The following is a 21498-nucleotide window of genomic DNA, read 5'->3' as shown; positions in this document are numbered from 1 at the left end:
CAGTGTGAGGTTCAAATGATTGGAATAATGCTTTTAATTGCTCTGTAATTAAGATCCACTGGGAGAAGCCGTGTGGTCCAGCAGCTATTTTGATGAGTCTAACTTCTCCCATCTGACACGAGCCTGGACAGACTGTTAACGCTCGGTGGGAAGCTCTTCATGGAGAAAGCTGTGGAGCTGCTAATAATTGAGAGCCAAAGTGAAATAAGGCTTCAACTGAGCTCAGAGGGGCCGTGTGTTATCTGCTTCTGCTTCATCTCATTGTTCAAAGCCGAAATCTGCAGAGCACGGAGCATCTTGCATTCCCATATTTGGGTTTAAAATGGAAGCAGGATTAGATGTATGTTATTTATATGAACGATACCTTCTTACTCAGCAGATTGACTGTCTGTGTTTATTCAGTGTCACATCTGCTGGCTCTACTTGAACAAAAAGTTTCTGGCTCCTGTTGTCTGTCACTGTAGATCCAATACAATAGGGCCAGCTGGAGTCAAGTCTGCCGTATGTATCATCTATGGAGCAGCGAGACAAAATCGGGGATGGTTGAGTTGCTGATGGCAGAGCACAGCTGGATTTTGGTGCCCCACATTGAATTCGTGGTGCTGGTGACCAGAAGACTCTTACTTTGGTTCACATGCCAATAAGTCATCGTTGGTCTGAACCTGAAACCAGTGAAACTTGTGGTCACAGAGTTGAGCACCACAGGGATAACGCAGCCTTGAAACCCCAGTACAAGCCCCATAGGAGCACAGGGAGATGCCAACTGTCCCAGAGTGCCCTGTCCCATCAGTGGGTTTTCTCTTAAAAACCTCGACTGCAAAACTTGACTCTCTCTTTGTGTTGATTCTGTAACAGTAATGTTGTAGTGCTACTGGCATAATGACTGTTATTACGGTCTGTATGTGCACATATGGGTTTCTGGAGGCAGCTCGAAGCCATGTGTAGGCATCAGTTGGGATCCAAGAGAAGACAAGGCACAGATCTTTCAGACAGAAACAGTGTGCCCTTGAGCTCGGAGGACAAGGTGGAAAATCAGTGCAAGAGTTCACGTGCTGGAAGGAGGTGTCTGATGCTTGTAGATGTGTGCAGTCATCTATGGGACCCAACACAGCAGTCCTCTGTCCCACCAGGGTGCTGGAGTGATGGCTGTGAGGGATTCGGGGTTCTGACAAAGGGTTCTTGGAGGTGGCCATCAGCTCAGCGTGATGTGGGTTAGGACAAGGGGAATGGCTTTAACCTGCCAGAGGGGAGATTGAGATGAGCTCTGAGGCAGAAGCTGTTCCCTGTGAGGGTGCTGAGGCGCTGGCACAGGGTGCCCAGAGAAGCTGTGGCTGCCCCATCCCTGGCAGTGTTCAAGGCCAGGTTGGACACAGGGGCTTGGAGCAACCTGCTCTAGTGGAAGGTGTCCCTGCCTGTGGCAGGGGGTTGGAACTAGGTGGGCTTTAAGGTCCCTTCCAACCCAAATCATTCCATGATTTATGATCTCTGGTTTTGTTCTTTCTCCTCCTTTCTTTGGCCACCCAAACCCAGCCCCTACTAACATGATCCTTTAGCAACTCTTTCTGCAAAGACTGAAATTCTCCATTCTGCTGATGTAGTCATGCAAGTGTGCTCCAGGCAGCGACCTCCTGAGTCAATGCCTGGGGGCCTGGGTCAGGGCAGAACAGGTTACATCAGCTCTTTGAGCTAAAACCTACAGGTTAGATCTAAGCTGGTTCATTTAGACTGAGTCTGGTGCTGGGGTTTGGCCATAAAGCCCAGGGTCATGGATCAGTGGTAGCCCTTTGCATAGTTCTCATGGGCTTAGTGAACTGAGCTGTGGTTCCACAGCAGGGTGGTTTTGGACCTACAAGGATACCAGAGAGGGACTTTTCATCAGGGGCTGTAGTGATAGGACAAGGGGTGATGGGTCCAAACTGAAACAGGGGAAGTTCAGGTTAGATCTAAGGAAGAAGTTCTTTACTGTGAGGGTGCTGAGGTGCTGGCACAGGGTGCCCAGAGAAGTGGTAAATGCCCCATCCCTGGCAGTGTTCAAGGCAGGTTGGATGGGGCTTGGAGCAACCTGCTCTAGTGTGAGACGTCCCTGCCCCTAGCAGCAAGTTGGAACTGGATGATCTTGAGGTCCTTTCCAACCCAAACCATTCTATGGTTCTGTATTTTCCAGCCGTGTTCAGCACAAGGCAAGGATTGAACCCCTTTCCAAAGCCTCACTGTTGGTGGGTAGCATTTCCCAGGTGGACACGGCTGGAGCTGCTGTGTTAGAGCACCAAGGGTGGAAGTTTGTGCTTCTGAATCCCTGAGTATGGTAGATCCCTGGCACTGCTTCTGGGCTTAGGTTTGTAAGAACATCCTCCGGGTGCAGATGGTCTGTCTAGCACCCTATTATGAGAGCTGAGACCCCATCACCCACCACGAGAAGTGCTCTAGTTTTGATGAGAAAAGGGGTATGAAAGAAATGATATCTACTAGGGAAAACTGTGGCTGCATCTTTTTTTTAGGTGATGCTGTAAAAACTCCAGTGACACTTCTTCCTACAGGCAGCAGGAGAGAAATCAAGCAGCAATAAATATTGAAACAGTAGCACAACCTTGCAGAGAGACATCTTTTCCCCTGTTAAAATGGAAATGAAGTGGAATCTTAGACATGAGCACTAGCACAATGACGCTGTGTCGTGCTGAAAGCAAAGGAGTGGAGCTTTGGTTGGCATTTGGAGCTGTAATTCCCTATTTTTTGGACTTTTCTAGAAGGAAAACAAGGCACTTTTCCCTAAAGGAATTTTGAGGCTGGGGGTTGTTCACTAAAACTACCTGACCACTTCCAAGCCATGTGAAAAACATCTTCTTAATGTGATCCTTGCGTTAACACTTTGCTTTCTGTCCCACTCTTTTGTCCACCTCGGGACCCATCGGCAGTGCTGGTTTCGGACTCAGTTCCTTTGGGAAACTTCCCTTCTCTCCCCACGGAGCTGAAAGAGGAAATTCATGAAGACTGTGATTTTGAAAAGCAAAATCAGGCTTTTTTGTTTTCTGTTTGTTACCATACTAAACAAGATGGGATCTGGCCAGGGTTGTTATAGTAACTACTAAGATTTCCTCAAGAGAAGGAGAAAAAAATAGAACACAGACCCATTCATCTATTACTTCCAGTTTTTCATTCAGAGCTACATGCTGTTCTGTGGAGATCATTTGCAAGGCACACACTGGAGGTAATTTCAGTCACAAAACCACAAGACCAGTAATGAGCACAAATGGCTCTCTGGAACGTTGGGCTGGCATTCCTGGGCTCTTTGCTAGCTTGGGAGGCAAGAAGGGACTGTCTTCCCTGGATCTGAAGTTGTTAGTTGTTAAGCTGTATGGCTTTTCACCTTTGGATATCCACAGTATTATACAATTATATATATGTATATCATGCTGGGTAATCCTAATGTGATGTTTTTTAACAGCCATGAGGGCAAGGAGCTGTCAAGAACAACTTCAAGAGGTTCAAGTCCTGTTGTGATCTTGTGTGGTTGCTTTTCTTGCTGCACCTTAAATCCTGTGTTCAGTTCTGGGCCCCTCACTACAGGAGAGACATTGAGGTGCTGGAGCGGGGCCAGAGAAGGGCACCGGAGCTGGTGCAGGGCCTGGAGCACAAGTGTGATGAGGAACGGCTGAGGGACCTGGGAGGTTTAGTCTGGAGAAGAGAAGGCTCAGGGGGGACCTTCTCGCTCTCTGCAACTGCCTGACAGGAGGCTGGAGCCAGGAGGGGGCTGGTCTCTGCTCCCAAGGAACAAGGGATGGGACAAGAGGAAACGGCCTCAAGCTGCCCCAGGGCAGGTTTAGATGGAGCTGAGGAACAATTCCTTCCCCAAAGGGTGCTCAGGCATTGGAACAGGCTGCCCAGGGCAGGGCTGGAGTCACCGTCCCTGCAAGTGTTCACACCCCGTGTAGCCGAGGCCTCAGTGCCATGGGTTAGTGGTGGCTGTGGCAGTGCTGGGAATGGTTGGGCTTGATGATCGTAAAGGTCTTTTCCAACCTGGTTGATCCTGTGATTCTTCACAGGTTGGAACTGCCTGAACCAGCCTAAAAATCCCATTTGTTTCTCATGCCTGCAGTGCCTCATAGATTTCCAGTGATCAACCAACACTCTTAACTGGTCTTTCATGTAGTTGGTCATTCCAGCTACAGAGCCCTGAGGGTCTTGCCCAGAAGAGCATGGCCATGTGTCCGTGCCATTGGATTTCATCCCATGTGCCCGTTTCTCAAGGTCAGCTTTGGTTCTGTATAAGATCTTCAACCCTTCTTAAGGAAACAGTGTGTTACCCAGTGCTGCAGCACCATCCTAATTCATAATTCTTGCTTTTTGTCCAGTGTCAGGAGGACTTGGCTTAAATAAGGACTCATTTTTCTGTATGGAATGTTTGATAGATGAGGAAAAGCATGACCAGTGACAGGTCTTATCCACTGAAGTGTTCAGAACATGCTCACTTGTGCTCCTAAAGAATGTAGGCTCCTTCTAGGAGAGGACTGGTGTATTTGCTCTATCACTTGCATATTATTTTCTATGAAGATAAGTTTAAATTTAAGAGAGATTTAGCATATGTGTGCATAAGGGAAGGGGGCTAAGAGTTAAGACACTAAGTTTTGTTGCTATGTAGAGTCATAGAATGCTTTATGTTGGAAAGGAGCTTAAAGCTCCTCCAGTTCCAACCCCCTGCCACGGGGAGGGACACCTTCCACTAGAGCAGGTTGCTCCAAGCCCCTGTGTCCAACCTGGCCTTGAACACTGCCAGGGATGGGGCAGCCACAGCTTCTCTGGGCACCCTGTGCCAGCGCCTCAGCACCCTCACAGGGAAGAGCTTCTGGCCAAGAGCTCATCTCAATCTCCCCTCTGGCAGGTTAAAGCCATTCCCCTTGGCCTGTCCCTCCAGGCCCTTGCCCAAAGCCCCTCTCCAGGTTTCCTGGAGCCCCTTTAGGCACTGGAGCTGCTCTAAGGTCTCCCCTTCAGGAGCCTTCTCTTCTCCAGGCTGCCCCAGCCCAGCTCTCTCAGCCTGGCTCCAGAGCAGAGCTGCTCCAGCCCTCGCAGCAGCTCCGGGGCCTCCTCTGGCCTCGCTCCAGCAGCTCCATGTCCTCCTTACATCAGTGGCAATACGCATGGGACAGGCTGAGTCAAAGACAGGGCCAGTTTCAGGCCAACACACCCAGAAACAGGACAGAAAACAGAACTATATCACTTGTTACCAGTGACACAGGGCTGTGAGCTTCGGCTGGAGGCGCTGACCTCTGCATTAGCACCCAACATGAACAAGCCCCATCTCTGAGCCCACATTGTGCCAAGAATGTAGGTTTTTTGCAGAGGTTGTTCCTATCTGCTGCTGAGCCCTGTTTGGTGTCTTTGTACAGACTCCACTTGTGCTCAGTAGGTGCTAATTGCTGCAAAGATATATCAAATCTATAAAATACCAGGGCTGGAAATAACGTGGTGCTGCTGCTGTGAGCTCAGCCAGTGTCAAACCAGCCATGGCTCCGCTCCCAACCCGCTCGCTCCGTGCAGGAATTGCCACTCTTCCATATGTCTGGTGTGTTGAATGTTTTCAGGACAATAGTCATTCATTAATTGCTGCTTTCAGGTTGGCGTAAGTGCTGGCGCTTCCAAGGAAACAACAAAGTACTCTTTGATGTTGGCATGAAAGGGAGGAAAGTAGTTTCCCTGCCACCGATCCCATGGATGCGAGCTCGTAATGAGCTCGGGATGCTTTGCCTTGTTTACAGGAGGGATGTGAGAGCAGAGCTGGCAGGGCCTTGACACGATTACACTCCAGCCATAGGGTTTAGATGAGCCACCATCACACTGCGGGTGATTTTAGACAAAATGCTCTGTGTTTATGAGATGTCCTCGAGCACTAATACCGGCAAAGCTGCCACAACAGCAGAGCTAGTGCAGAAAATCAAACCAAAGCCGATGTTACTCAACTGGATGACAGATAACCCGCAGGAGGCTTTTGAACGTGGTTAGCCGAGTGATTTGTTTGGCTTCAGATATTTGGGAGCCGTGATCTGGTGCTTTCTGCACGCTTGGATAAGTGGATTTAACCCCCCTGAAGCTGCTCTTTGTATCCTGACTTGTTCCTCTTTAGTTTGGGCTAATCTCGCTCTAATTTGTACCTCTCTACTTCTGCCGTGTGGTTTGTTTTATTAATTTTTAATTTACTTCAAGAAATACATGTATCTCATGTAGAATGTATATATATGTATGGCTTTAACCTGCCCGAGGGGAGATTGAGATGAGCTCTGAGGCAGAAGCTCTTCCCTGTGAGGGTGCTGAGGCGCTGGCACAGGGTGCCCAGAGAAGCTGTGGCTGCCCCATCCCTGGCAGTGTTCAAGGCCAGGTTGGACACAGGGGCTTGGAGCAACCTGCTCTAGTGGAAGGTGTCCCTGCCCGTGGCAGGGGCTTGGAGCTGGATGAGCTTTAAGCTCCCTTCCGACACAAACCACTCTGAGATTCTATAATACACTCTCTATAGAATATATACTGTATATGATACATATATACACACAATATATGTATTTCTGGAAATTATTATATCTAGTCCTTGAAAGCATTCTGTATACATAAGCTTAGCTTCAACTACAGAACACTTCTTCATGTTTCTGTATCTATGAATAACTGTTCTGGGAGTGCATTGATGATTTTGACAGGCTGGTAGCACGGCTTAATGCTCTTGTGATCCCTTGAACACATGGAATGTGTTTATTCTTTTATTTTATCACAGTGTGAGGAAAATCTTTGTTTACTCGTGCATGTATTTGGCTTGGTGGTGATAGTCACATTCTAACTGCAACAACAACTGACACTGGTATTCTTAGAGAGAGCGTAAGTGGTTGTGAACCCTTGTCTGAATGAGTGTGGAACAGGCACTTTAGAACAGTAGCACAGGTCGGTGGTTCGGTGCAGTGGGACTCTGAGATCCATCTGAAGTGTATGAAAATGTCATGGTGTTTCAGATAAATTAACTCAACTTGGGCTTCAGTGCGCAGTTACAAAGCGGTGCTGTTCTGCTGCCTTGCAAGCTGTTATGTGGTAGCTCCAGGGGAGCTGCTCTTCATAGAACCACAGCCTGGTTTGGGTGTGAAGGGACCTTAAAGCTCATCCAGTTCCAACCCCTGCCACGGGCAGGGACACCTTCCACTAGAGCAGGTTGCTCCAAGCCCCTGTGTCCAACCTGGCCTTGAACACTGCCAGGGATGGGGCAGCCACAGCTTCTCTGGGCACCCTGTGCCAGCGCCTCAGCACCCTCACAGGGAAGAATCATCTATTGTTCATCTTAACTCTTTTCTACCTTGAAATGACAACTTTAATCTCCAGAATTTATCAGATCTCTGGTACCATGCTAAAAACTCTCAAGTTTCTATGATGAGTTCCACAGACACAATGCAAGGGAGAGGTTTTTCTCTTTTATTTCTTCCTCTATACCTGTATCTATATCTATAACTTCTGCAGTTAGATACAAAACAGCAGGACTGTGCCAACCAACAAAACCAGTGTCCATGCATCCTTCTTCCTTCTATATCCTATGGTTAAAAGGACCCATCATAAGGTTTCCACTAAAGAACATCTAGTTCTATAACTCGAATTCATTGTCTCAACAAAACCATTCAGTGCAGGACAAGCGTTGCAGCCCTACTGCTCTTTCATTTGCAGAGTCGCCTGAAGGAAGCTGTGCAGTTGTTGGAGGATTACAAACATGGGACCTTGCCCCCAGGAGTCACCAACAAGGAGGTAAGAGGAAAAAGCCTTTGTTAAACCTCTGCTGCTCTCTGTGGTGTAAAGTGGGGAGGATGAGGTGACATTTCGGGCTGTGCCTGCACCACTGCAGGAATTTCGTGGTGTTGCTACTGGTAAGATCCCATATCGGCTCAGTTTGGTTGATTGTTGACTTGTTCAGTGTTGCTTCTGGTCCCCTGCAGCTCAACTGCCAGCTTGTTATAGTGAATATGGGTTGTTATGAATTGCTATGTTCTAGATGTTGCTGAGCAGCAAAGAGTTTGCCATACAGACACACAAGTTTCCTACTTCTAGCTGAAGAAACCTTGCTGTCCTGTAGGTTCTGGTACTGTAAGGCATGAACCTCATCTTCTACTGTGTCCCTCTTGGTTCTAATTGCCATTTCTTCATGGAAATGAATGTTGTTTGGGCTGTGTATGACCCTCTGGATGTCCTGTGTTGTGGAGTGTACCATCAGCAGTGGTACTTTTCGCTGGGTGGTGTTCCTGCTCTTGGGAAGCTGAAGGGTGTTGTGGATACCCTGGTGCAGGCAGTTGCTGAGTAAAGTGTCACCTCTGGTAGAACTTGGTTCTGCTTTGGGACAGAGGGGTGGGCTGGTGACCTCTCCAAAGCACTATCAATCAATCCTGTTCTCTGGACTTTTGTCTGATATCCATCTATATGAACACATGGAACTTGTGGAAACAGAGAGGACTATTGCAGAGGCTGCTTTTTGAAACAAAAATCATTCATCCTTCTGTGGGTATTACCTCAAACTCTTTTCATTATCTGTCCATGGGTAGACACCCGAACTGATGGGGCTTTTCTGTGGTGTGTGTGCATCCAAAAGACTTCAGACCTAGGTAATTTAATGTCATATAAAGAACAGCATGAGTCGATTGTCAGACTTGCCTCAGGAGATAGAAGAAGCAGCCGTGCCAAAGGACCAGTGCACCTCCAAAGTAAATAGTGATGGAAATGATCCAGAGCTCTTCTCCCATGCTCTGTAGGTCAAAGAACCTGTTTCATTTTGTTCCACTGTTCACATGTGATAATTTCTTCTCATGAAAGACAAGTAGAGCAGGTAAATGAATTAACAGTTCCATTCACTTCAGAAAGTGGCTGCTTGTGTGGTGCTGCATTGGGCAAGAGGCATGGCTTCAGCAAAACATCAACATGAAATATCCCCTCCCTGCGTGATGTGCAGTACGAGGCATTGCTCTCCTGGTCTTTTGATGTCACTGAATGCTTTCAACCTTAATCTGATGGTAAGCAAAAAGGAACTGGGGTTAAGGGAAGGAGAAAAGCAGAGAATGCTGCAGCAACAGTGACTCAGATCTCATCTGCCTTCAGGCAGATGTAATACAAGTCCTTTGCTGTGGCAAACCGCTCAGACTTTTGACCTACATTTTGGGTTTGCTTAGTGACACCCCCAGGATATACCCAGAGTTCACTCAGAATTGCACCGAGAGAGCAAACACAAGTGTTTTGTGTCTTGTTTCCCTTAGTCATGACCACGTGTGCAGGAGGTGAACTTTGCTGTGCAAGCTGGAGGGTTCGGAGTGTGCAATGAAGATGTGGGGCAGAGGAGGGGAGAGAAAATCATAGAATCCCAGCCTGGTTTGTGTAGGAAGGGACCTTAAAGCTCCTCCAGTTCCAACCCCTGCCACGGGCAGGGCCACCTTCCACTAGAGCAGGTTGCTCCAAGCCCCTGTGTCCAACCTGGCCTTGAACACTGCCAGGGATGGGGCAGCCACAGCTTCTCTGGGCACCCTGTGCCAGCGCCTCAGCACCCTCCCAGGGAAGAGCTTCTGCCTCAGAGCTCATCTCAATCTCCCCTCTGGCAGGTTAAAGCCATTCCCCTTGGCCTGTCCCTCCATGCCTGAACTTTCAGCTTTGCCCATGACCATTCCTACCAAAGAACTAAAAGCTCCAGATGAGTTGTATGAAAACGGGGTTTTATGAAATGCTAAGGCTGTGGTGACATGAGGCATTGGGTCCTTCTCATATTGATCAGCCAAATCCTCTTGTTTCCTTCTCTGAGAGGAAGATCTAACAGTAAATCTGATGGAAACAAGGCTGTGGTTGCTGTCTCTGCATGGAGGATGTAGGGCTGGATCCTGCACTCTGAGCACTGGTTGTTTTCTAACTCCAGGGGCAGAGGGGAAGGTGGAGGGGAGTGTGTGTAGAGATTTGGGTAGTTGACAAGCTTGCCACTGCTTGCCAGATATAGACAGCTCTAAGTGTCTCCTTAATCACTGGTGCATTTGCAGAACATCCAATGTGCCAGTCGGTTATTTTGGGGGAGGGAAAGCACATCACTTGCATAGATATCACCCCCAATTTTCTACTGGTGAACCAAGGACACTTGGAGAACACATTTTTTGCTGTCCTCAAGCTAAGTTTTACCATTTTAATGGCTCTTCCCTGCATCACTCTCTGCAGGATGGGCTCTGCCTACAGGGCATTAACAATTTGCAGTTGTTCTAGTGCTAACTCAGGAAAGGGATTCGCTGCAGCTCTGGAGAGGTGCCCACTTTGTGGCTCACGTGCATGGGTTGATGTTGGAATAAAAGGCTGAGGCGTCTGATGTTTTATGTAGCTGATAACTGAGTGTCACACACACCTCTGATGCACTGATGGAATTGCCACATGCTGGCAGGAGACCTGAGGATGAGAGGTAATTTGATTTTTGACTGATCTTTTCCTTTCTTTTACTCCCCTTTGACTGTGAACTGTGAGTTAATCACCTCATGGCCACTGTGGGCAAGTGTCTGCTGGAGTAGTGACTTGGCTCACCTGATGTGGTGACACTATTGTATCTGAGAGAGGATAATTCACTGTTGTTACTCATCAGAAAGGCTGGGTAGAACTTGATGTCATTACTTGATGTCTTTGAGAAATGGGGCCTGCAGATTTGGCTGTCTCTGAAATCAAAGGGGTCACTTACAACAGGGACCTAAAATGACCCAAAGAACTGATTTTATAGTCACAGAGTGGAATTCACATTTCCTCTGGGTAAAATACAATTCCATGGAGAGGGGCTTTTGATAGGGACCTGTACGGACAGGACAAGGGGAATAGCTTTAACCTGACAGAGGAGAGATTTGGATTGTACATTGGGGGGAGTTTCTTTGCTGTGAGGGTGCTGAGGCGCTGGCACAGGGTGCCCAGAGAAGCTGTGGCTGCCCCATCCCTGGCAGTGTTCAAGGCCAGGTTGGACACAGGGGCTTGGAGCAACCTGCTCTAGTGGAAGGTGTCCCTGCCCGTGGCAGGGGGTTGGACCTGGAGGAGCTTTAAGGTCCCTTCCAACCCAAACCAGGCTGGGATTCTATGATGCTCAAGAGAGAAGCACTCAACTTGATTGTCTTTGTTTAAAAGCAGATTCAGGTTTTGTTGCCAGAGCCTCTTAGAGATGCAGTTGCTACCCTTATAACAGGTTCATCAGACACGGACTGGGTATGGCACATGCATAGAAGAGATGCCTGAATGGTCTTTTAGGCTTCATAATCAGAGTTAAAATCATAAGCACCTTGAAAGCCTTTAAAACTAACAGTTTGGGTTAGAGTTTTAATGCATTAGCTTTCTAAGAACCCAACACTCCCCCCAGATATCAGCTTTGAGACAAGTTGTTTTGACAGAGTTGTTTCACTAATCTCCTGACTGATCCACTTTTGTGGTACAGCACATTTGACAGTGCTCAAATTCCCTTTTTTTTTCCCCCCTCATTCAGAAATTCATGGTTCTCCTGAAGGATGGCAGGCAGTAGCTGGAAGCAGAACAACAGCTCAGCACTCTCTGTATCGCTTGCTGAAATGGCTTCACCACATGAAAAATGGAAAATGTAAAAGCCTAAAGCTATGTAACGTCAAGTATCTCCTCCACACTTCTCTTCTTGACAGGGTTCTGGTAGAGCAAGTCTTTCTCTGTTGCATTTTCCGAGCAGATTTTACAGAATGAGCTGAAATGGGACAATTATGGACTATCTAAAGGAGTAAAAACTGAAGAGCCATCATCATCTCAAGAAAAACCACTCTGAAGAAGCATAATTGTGCTTTGCTTCAGTTTCCCATGACCATCTCTAAGCCAGTTTCCAGAATAAACACTGCTTTGCTCCAGTTGCTCTCCATGAGATGATTTATGGACACCAGCACTGCCAAAACCTACATCTCCTTCACTTCCAGGTCTCTCGCACTCATCCAGTAGCTCTTGAACTGGAGTGATTTCACTGCTCAGGAAAATGACCATTAACTCAAGGTGGTAAAAACCTATTTCTTGGGCATCATTAGCAAAAAGGAAGAATTGATCTCTTACGTGTCAATAGCTGCTAGACTGCTGATAGCTTTTGATTGAGAGCAACAATAGGGTTTGTTCCTGCATTAGAAAGATGTTTTAAACCCATGGTTTTTATCATATCAGTTTTGTAGTCAGGAAAACAGGGGACAAATAGCTGCTTGATAAGTATTTATCACATTAGAGCGAGCAAACATGCTCCAGTCTCCACTTCTTCCTCTTAGCTTATTTACTCAACTATTCCTTTGAATATTTAAGAGCCAGGCTTGGTTTTTATTAGCTCTGAAGTTGAGTGTTTCACATTCCCCTCATTAAAACCCCACCAACCAAAAACATTCTGTGGAGCAGCAATACCCCACACTGTAATTAGGGCTCCTCTCTGACAGGCTCTTATGATTTCATATTCTTTTTCTCTAAATAAAAAGATATTCTTGGTAATGCCACCAGTTGGGCTGTATTTCTGTTCTCCTGGTCGCTTGGGTTAGGTATTTTGGCAGGATTAGAGAACATGATTGCAGAACAAACTCCTTGAGGGCCTTGGGGAGGTTTGGTCTCCTGGTGGGGTGTTTTAGAATCATTGAATCATAGAATAGTTTGGGTTGGAAAGGACCTTAAAGCTCATCCAAGCCCCTGCCCCGGGCAGGGACACCTTCCACCAGAGCAGGTTGCTCCAAGCCCCTGTGTCCAACCTGGCCTTGAACACTGCCAGGGATGGGGCAGCCACAGCTTCTTTTGGGTGGTTGTGTCTCTGGGTTGAGTGATTGAACTCCACAGGTCCAGAAGTGTTGGATGGAAGAAATAACTGTTCCTTATAATGGTTTAGAAGCACAAAGTATTGCTGTGAAAGCTTCAAGAGAACTGGTGAGTTCAGTAAACTTAAACTGTTTGGTTTTGTTTGGTGACTGCATCCACCAGTGTCCTTCATTTGGCTCTTTCTGCAGAGGTTAAGAGCATCTGAAGTGCTGGTGTGCCGTCTGGTGCCATGTATCCCCTTTCATCTCCCTATCCCAGGGGAGGTTAGAAAATAACAGGATCCTTAGAAGGGGAGGAAATGAAAAGAAATGTGTAGGATTCAGGTTGATGGAGAAAATGGTTCACTTGTCATTTATGTTTTGATGGAGAAACTGGTTCACTTGTCATTTATGTTCTGGTATTTAAAGGGTGGCTACAAAGAAGATGGAGACTCCCTTTTTACAAGGAGTCCCATGGGAAAGACGAGGGGTGATGGGCACAAGTTACTCCTGGAGAGATTCCAACTGGATACAAGAGGAAAATGTTTCCCAGTGAAAACAACCAACCATTGGAATAATCTCCCCAGGGAAGTGGTGACTCCTCAGCATTGGACACTGTTAAGATTGGGTGGACAAGGTGCTGGGACACCTAGTCTAGGTCATGCTTTGCCTGGAAAGGTTGGACCAGCTGATCCTTGAGGTCCTTTCCCACCTGGGATTCTAGGATTCTATGATTTATGTCCTGTCTTTTCCAGCTCTGTAGCTCTTGTTGTATTATTGCCTTTCTATAAGGATACCTTCATCTCCGTAATACCTAAAGGGGCTCCAGGAAACCTGGAGAGGGGCTTTGGACAAGGGCCTGTAGGGACAGGCCAAGGGGAATGGCTTTAACCTGCCCGAGGGGAGATTGAGATGAGCTCTGAGGCAGAAGCTCTTCCCTGTGAGGGTGCTGAGGCGCTGGCACAGACTTTTCCCAGAGAAGCTGTGGCTGCCCCATCCCTGGCAGTGTTCAAGGCCAGGTTGGACACAGGGGCTTGGAGCAACCTGCTCTAGTGGAAGGTGTCCCTGCCCGTGGCAGGGGGTTGGAGCTGGAGGAGCATTAAGGTCCCTTCCAACCCAAACCACTCTGGGATTCTTTGCACTTTGTGCTCTTCATTCAACTGGTCTCTTGTTACACTTCAGCAACCTTTTCAGCTCACCTTCCTTACGGTCCACTCCATGGCAAAGGAGGGATGTGCCAACATGTCCACCATTGCTCCAAGCTGGTTTTAATGGTGGTTTCCACCAGTGACTCCCAGGGTTAGCAGAATCCATCCCTTTACACGAAGCTCCGGTGGCTGGTGCGAGCTGCGAGTGGGTAGGTGAAAATGACACACACAAGTGCACTGGGAGCCAATTTGCAGCAGAAGGTATAGACTGTAACATATCCAATTCTAAACAGGGCAGGCAATTCCCCCAACTGCCTCCTGGAGGGAATCTCCGCTGGAGTAAAAAGGTTTCATTTGAGGGAATAGTTTCTCCTATAAAAACAAGGGCTCTAAAATATCAGCCTGATACAGGAGGAAGAACCAGCTTGTTAAAAGCAGACGTTTTCCTTAGCTTGGGAGTGTCGGCGCTGAGGTTTAGCCTCGAACTAAAAGGCTGCACCAACTGCAGGGCATAATGATGTGGCTTTTGTCCTTTATCCTCAGGCTCCTTTCACTAATTTGGAGGCTTGCATCTGTGTCCTCTGTGTGTGTGAGTCCCTTTCCCAACCTGTCCAACAGACCAGCACAGATTGGAGGAACAGATTGATGCTGGCATGTCAGCAGTGGTAAAAGTTATGAGAAGCAGCACTCGGCGGCTATCAGCTACAGAGAGATTGAAATCAATCCTGCTTTATGACACAGCTGCTTTCTACTGGGTGATTTTTGTGCTCAGTGCTGCAGAAAAGCCCTTTTAAAAGCTGGAACATGTGGACAACAGTGTTCAGGCACTAAAGATCTGTCTTAGAAGGACTGCAGTGAGGTAGCAGTGCTGGCGAGATTCCATTATGAACTTCAGGCTGCTCTTACCCCCAAAATACCTTGTACTTTTATTTCCTTTGCTAGAATTCCCTGCAGTAATTCCATACTTGAACTACACTGCTGGCATGCCCAGGAAAATGTGCCCTGAATCATTTCTGTCTTTGAAATTGGGGTAGAAATATCTGCTAAGCTATCAGCTTAACGTCACTGCCTAATACTGCTCCAAATATTGAACAGCAGTTGCCTGGGCTGATATTTGGTTCAACATTTGGAGCAATATTAGGCTGATGAGCAAGTTAGGATCTGCTCTCTGATTGCCCCATTTCTAGATTCTGTCCTAAAACCTTAGTGTCTAAAGCAGAAGTAGAATATAGTCTAAGAAACACAGTGATGAAGCTTCATTATCCTCTTCTCTGTCCCCTCTGTCCCTCGGTCCTCATCTCCGGCTGGCACCCCGGCTTCTCCCTATGGTCCTGCCAGCAGAGAGAGGTAAAGAGCCACAGAATAGCAGAAGTGCCTGAACAAGGACTCTGGAGAGTGAGTGATGCTTTTTCTGTGCAAGGTTTTTTATGAGCATGGGGCCAAGAAAAGGTTTAAAACCTTGGTTAAATAACTAAATGCAACCCTTGTACATAAGCACCTACAAAGGTGACTCTGCCTTTAAATGCACACTCACAAGGAAGATGGTACCTATTAAATTCATCATTCCCTGAACTTTATATTTGAACTGGTACAAATTTGTTCTGTGCCCAGAATATTGCAAGGGAAAGTGTGATGCCATGGCAGCGTGAGCTGATCTGAGGCAGCACTGCCATGTCTCTGTCTCCTCTCCTCCCGGCCATGTGTTCCCACCTCCTTGCTGGCTTGCACTGGCACAGCTGGTTCAGAGAGCTGCTCTTAATAAAAACTGAGCCTCCCTTCCCCCTACTCCCAAAATGCTTCAGTTTTAATTCAAGCAGCTCCCTGGATTTTCTATCTATCTGGTCTATGTTGTCTGTACAACGTGGGGGATGGAGCGTGCGCTGAGGATGGGGATGGCGGGGCCATGAATGTACCCCAGCTTGAGCTGCTGAACAGGAGGTAAGTCAGTGATGGAGGTAGGAAATTAACCCAGGTTTTGTAAGACTAAGGCTAAACATCTTAATCTGTGGATTAAGATTGAACTCTGAGACACCAAACGTTTAGATTTTTGATCCATCCATCTTTGTCCACTGTAGGATCAAAAGTAATTCAGGCAGGAGAGGACCTGAGGAGGTCATCTAGCCCCACACAGGTCCCTAGATTGACTCTTGGAAATCTGTCTGTTCATTTAGCTGTATGTCTACTTATAGATCCATGCGAAGATGCATATATGATGCATACAGATGAATATATATTTATTAGAAGACAAGATAGCAGCAAGTCAGCTCTTTTACCTGATTTTGTACCCTTATAAACTCCACCCTGAAAGCTTCACCCCTTCATCATAAGGGGGTGGTTGGAAAAGGAGAAATAAACCCCTTAAATTCCAAGTAAAGCCAAACAGAATGATCTGTAGTGAGAGGAAAAATGCAGCTTCTTGAAATTGTCCCTTGGAGACAGACATTTGCTATTCTCCAGCCAGCCCCTTCCTGCGAGCGTTGGCGGAGCATGAACCGCGGTGTGTCACTTGTGACTTCTCACTCTTCAGCCTTTCCAAATGCAGTTTTGGCAACTTGCTGTTTTGAAACTGTTTCATTTCTTCCCCATTAGTATCAGTGGAGTGAAAAGAGGCTCACCAGCTTAATGGGCATGTATTTATTACTGTGTGCTTCCTTCAATCATGTTAGCAGCAGGAAGAGCCTGCTCATGCTGTCCCAGACACAGCAGAGAACAATGAATCTATCAGAGTCTAAACAGCATCCCTTTTGGAGAATAATAGCTTTTCTTAACAGTGTTGATGAAGAGCGAAGAGGTCCATTTGCAGTAAACTGTAATTTTTTCCCCCCTCTGGTCTCTTGCAGGATGCGATAAAACTTAGATATATCGGTTGTCCTGCTGCTTCCTTTCCTTGGCAAGAAAGTAGCTGGTCCAAGGGCTGAGCTTGGACCTTCTCTCTGCTGCTATCTATACATTCTCTGTGCTGCTGAGATGGTCTAAGATGAGCTGAACGTTTTAGGTGTCATTTCCAGACTATCAGAGGACAAAAGGCACACAGGGAGCTTGGGTAGGTTAACACACCTTAAAGAAACCAGGTTAGATGCTACTGTTGATGCTCTTACTCAGTTACAAACTGTCTTTGCTTCATCCCATCAATTGAGGATTAAGAGAGTTTACCTAAATCCTGTTTAGATTACAAATCAGATTAGATTTACAAGCTCTGTATGGCTAAAATAAGCTGAAACAAAGCTGATCCTGAGCAACCTGGTTGGAGTAGCAAGCCTGGTTTCCGAAGTTGATTTTAAACAATGTAATAGCATCTAAGTTCTTCTCCAATCCTGGTGCAAGTGACGCTTTTCAGTGAGTGCTGCTTATTCTGCTGAAGTCTTCCCAGTAGAATGCTGCGAGGATTAATTAGTTAATGTTTATTGAGTGCTGCAAAGCTGCAAAGTGTTATTTAAGTGCAATCTTTTTTTATCAGTCGGGACTTGCTGCTGGTTCCACCTACACTTGGGTTTGTATCTGTGCAAATCTGTGCATTGCACTGGAATGGCTCATGGTTTCCAATGCGATTCCCAGTGCTGTGCTGCGGTGCAGGCAGGTATCTGAGCTGATGCTCTTCAACACGTGGATTCGTTAGAAGGCTCTATGGTCCTGCAGATGGGCAGCAGCTCATGGTGCACTGACTCAATGATGCTTAGGACCAGGAAGGAGTTTTCCATTGGCATCCAAGAAAAGCAGTGCCTTCTGGTGCCCCTTGTGTTGTCTTATTTCGGTGCTAGGTTCAGGGCAGAAAATGTGTACAGACCCTTTGTGGTTTATCCCATGCGTTTGTCATTTGAACTTTATCGCCTTAGAGCTAAAACCTTTTTAACATAAAGATTATTAGGAGCAGGGTTGTAAAAGGCCCATGGGTGAGGTTTCTTATTGAGGAGCAAGTGTAGACGGTGGTTTGTGTTACCTGGTTGTCCATGTTTATTACTAAAGCCAAACACCATAGAATGAATCATTAAATCATAGAATGGTTTGGGTTGGAAGGGACCTTAAAGCTCAGGCAGTCCCAACCCTCTGCCACGGGCAGGGACATCTTCCACTAGACCAGGTTGCTCCAAGCCCCGTCCAGCCCCATCAGATTCCATATATATTAGCAAGTGGGATTAAGCACATCAGGTGACATTAAATATGGAATGAAAGGATTTGGGATTTCACTACTGTAGATCTCTAAACCTTGCTAAAAGCACTCAACCCTAACTGAATGCTTTGGGTGGAGTTTGGAGTGTGCATTTGTCTCTGTGTTAACTATCACCTTTTGAGAAGTGGATTTTGGGGCTGAAGCTGGAGAGAAGTGGGAGAAAGCCACACAAAGCAGGAGTAATCAACACTCCTGGGGAATAAAGTATGGGTGGGGAATGAAGCAGAACATGTAGCTCTGCTGGGCTGCACCTTGATTTTGGCACTGGTGTTTAGTGTTAGTGAAATGCTAAGAATACTTTGTTTTCATGTGACCTGCTGAGAGGTTCTGGGGTGGATCTTCATCCAGAACAGTGTAAGCTTAAAAACAATAAAAGATCTGAGAAGTGTAGTGAAATAAGAGTGAAATAATATCAACAAGAAGCACTTCTTGTCTGGGATGGACCTCCTGTTTCAGTGGTGAGGCCATGGATGGATGTTCTTCTTTAGCTGCTTTTGCTGCAGACTCTACCTTCTTGCCAAAAAGGCTGCAAGGAGCAGTTTCAGTAGCAAATGTCCTATGATACTGCTGGGAAAAGAGATCCTGTGAGTTTTCCAGTGTGTTTAACACTATAATGAAGATAAATATGAGCTAACCCTGCTGATGGGATGTGGTTGGGCTGCTGCTGAGTGCTTCTGCTTCAAGCTGGTGGCCCTTTGCAGATCTGTTTGGAAGAGTTGTAGTGCTTAAGTCTGGGATTCCTAAATGTTCTAATATAAAATCTCCAACTTTAATCAGGTTCCAGTTGGAATCCAAAGAAACTGTATCTTTGCAATTCCTGCTGAAGTCAATACAAGCTGCAGGTGCTCCATGCTTTGGGATGCTTTTAAATCTTGTCCCAAATCCAATTTGAGCCAGAATTAAACCAGATTGAGGACAGGGGTCCGGTCTTGAACCTGGGAAAACACAATCCCAGAGTGCAGGCTGGGATGTGCCTTGCTGGGAGCAGCTCTGTGGAAAAGGACCTGGGGAACACAAGCTCGATAGGAGTGAACAGTGTGCGGCTACAGCAAAGAAAGGCAATAAGATGCTGGGGAACATCAACAAGGCCGTCACCACAGGGATAAAGATGTGGTTAAGGGAGCTAGAATGAAGTTAAAACTCACTCAGAGCCATCACTATCACTTGACACTAATGTGATGCCAGATCCCTGCTGCTGCCCTGAAGTGTTCCTCAGAGAACTCTCCAAGCACAGTAAGTTACACCTTTTGAGCAAGGTTTGCTTTTTCCTTCTTGTTTTCCTCTGGTTTTGTATCATTTCAACAATTGGGGTTCTTGGAAAGTGCATCTGTTGGAGGCTCTTCCCCTGAGTGGCCACGGACATGAAAACAGCTCTTCAGAATGAGCTTTGCTGCATCACACATTCCGCTCCTGACACCCAATATTTGGAATTCAGCGTGGGATAGATAATCTGAGCTCTGCTTTAATAAAGCTTGTGACTCCTGGAGTGTGAAACTAGTGGCAGTTTCTGATGGGGTGCAAACTCCAGGCTGTTATCTTTTTAAAAGCAAGGTTTTGTGGATGCAGGTAGGGTCTCAAAGCATTAGAACCTCCCTGTGCTAACAGTGGGAAGGGGACGAGGAGGTTTTGAGGTGGAACTCTGTCTATGCTTGGCGGAACAGATGAAATAAATTGAATGAAAATATTCATTTGAGGTTTTCCTCTTCAACATTGTCTATACTAAATGAATTCTGCAAACTGTTGTGATGATGCAAATGCTAACACAGGTAGACCACTTAGTCTTTGCAAAACTTTAACTGGTGTGTCTTCTCTGAGGCATAGGGCTCATCTACCCTATGACTCCTCATTAGCTCTTTGAAAGAAGTGTGTCTTGTCATTAATGTTTAATGTGTTGTTAATCAGTAAGGGATTTTCTCCATAGAGTTATTCCTTGGTAGTGTCCAAGGCCAGGCTGAACACAGGGGCTTGGAGCAACCTGTGGAACTGGTTGCTCCACTGGTTGCTCCACCAACCTCTAGTGGAAGGTGTCCCTGCCCGTGGCAGGGGGTTGGAACTGGAGGAGGTTTAAGGTCCCTTCCAACCCAAATCAGTGTGTGATTCTATGATTTAATGATTCCTGACATGGCATATCTAGAGCACACACCCATGGATTGAAGATCATTTCAGTGTCTACTACATATTCTGCAAGGGACTTGCATCCTGTTGAATGTGCAGTTGAGGGAGGGAAGCTTTAGAGCATCTACGGGATTCCCAACATCAAATCTGCCTTTGTGCCTCCATTGTCTGCAGGGAGGTGGTTGCTGCAACACATGGAAGTAGTTGGTGTGAATCTGTCGGTGCTCTCCTGACCATAACCAGTGGAGCCAACTTCAACAGTGTAATAGATGCCCTGGATATAGCCAATGCACTTGTATAGGGTGGATCTGGCCACTTGTTTTAGCAGCATTGGAGCCTGCTGCAAAGAAGGGTGAACAATTTGTTAACTTGGGTTTCTAATCCTGGTGAAACTTTGGGTAGAGGTGAAAAAAATCCCATCTTTGAGTCCGCAAACACAAAATCCTACTGTATTTAACAAGAGGGAGGTTATTTCTTTAAAGCTAACTGGTACCCTTTGTACTGTGTTTGTGGTGGCAGGTGTTAGTTAATAGATTGGGGCTGGGTAGATTCCTTAAATAAATACTTTTTTGGGAAAACTATCTCTAAGCTGCAATTCTGCTGCTAAATAAGGAGTGCTAATGAATGTCTTGTCAAGCAAAGACCGTATCTGTTCCCCAAAAGTTGCTCTAGTCTCTAGCTCTTTACTGCAGCTTTGGTTCTCTTTAGACGGTGGCAGTCTTTGACACCCTTCCTTAAGCACGTCATGTTTCTGTATAAGTGAGTTCAGTTCCCGAGTCCAGGGTTTTGAAGGTCTCTGCTGTAGGTGGTGAGTATCCCTTCCTTGAAAAAATGTAGGAAAAACAGACTCCTGGGAAGGATGGATGGAAATCTCATCCATGAGTCCAGTGTCCTGAAATGCTGGTGCTGGGAGCACTTCTGAATGGTCCGGGAGCTGATTCCTCTGTGACCAATGGGAACAATCAGCCATTGGAATAATCTCCGCAATGGGGATGACTGCCCAACATTGGACACTGTTAAGATTGGGCTGGACAGGGTGCTGGGTCATCTAGTCTAGGTCATGCTGTGCCTGGAAAGGTTGGACCAGATGATCCTGGAGGTCCTTTCCAACCTGGGATTCATGGATTCTATGACATTTACTATGAGGGTGGTGGGACCCTGGCAGAAGTTGCCCAGAGAAGCTGTGGCTGCCCCATCCCTGGCAGTGTTCAAGGCCAGGTTGGACACAGGGGCTTGGAGCAACCTGCTCTAGTGGAAGGTGTCCCTGCCCGTGGCAGGGGTTGGAACTGGAGGAGCTTTA

General features: G+C 46.7%; 1 protein-coding gene across 3 annotated transcripts in view; it reads left to right on the top strand.

The window, feature by feature from the left end:
- Positions 1–21498, top strand: part of SFXN5 (sideroflexin 5) — a 101038-nt gene that overhangs the window by 13591 nt on the left and 65949 nt on the right. For all 3 annotated transcript variants that reach the window (XR_003992158.1, XM_030491415.1, XM_030491414.1), the window contains exon 3: positions 7681–7758. Coding sequence is in view for 1 of the 3 variants with exons in the window: in XM_030491414.1 (XP_030347274.1) it covers positions 7681–7758 (78 nt within the window). In the remaining 2 variants the exon portion in view is untranslated. The remainder of the gene's footprint in view (positions 1–7680; positions 7759–21498) is intronic.

The sequence above is a fragment of the Strigops habroptila genome, chromosome 7 (genome assembly GCF_004027225.2).
Source record: "Strigops habroptila isolate Jane chromosome 7, bStrHab1.2.pri, whole genome shotgun sequence".
In the NCBI taxonomy this organism is placed as follows: domain Eukaryota; kingdom Metazoa; phylum Chordata; class Aves; order Psittaciformes; family Psittacidae; genus Strigops; species Strigops habroptila.
The sequence above is the reverse complement of the archived record's forward strand: the minus strand, read 5'-3'. Positions and strand labels throughout refer to the sequence as shown.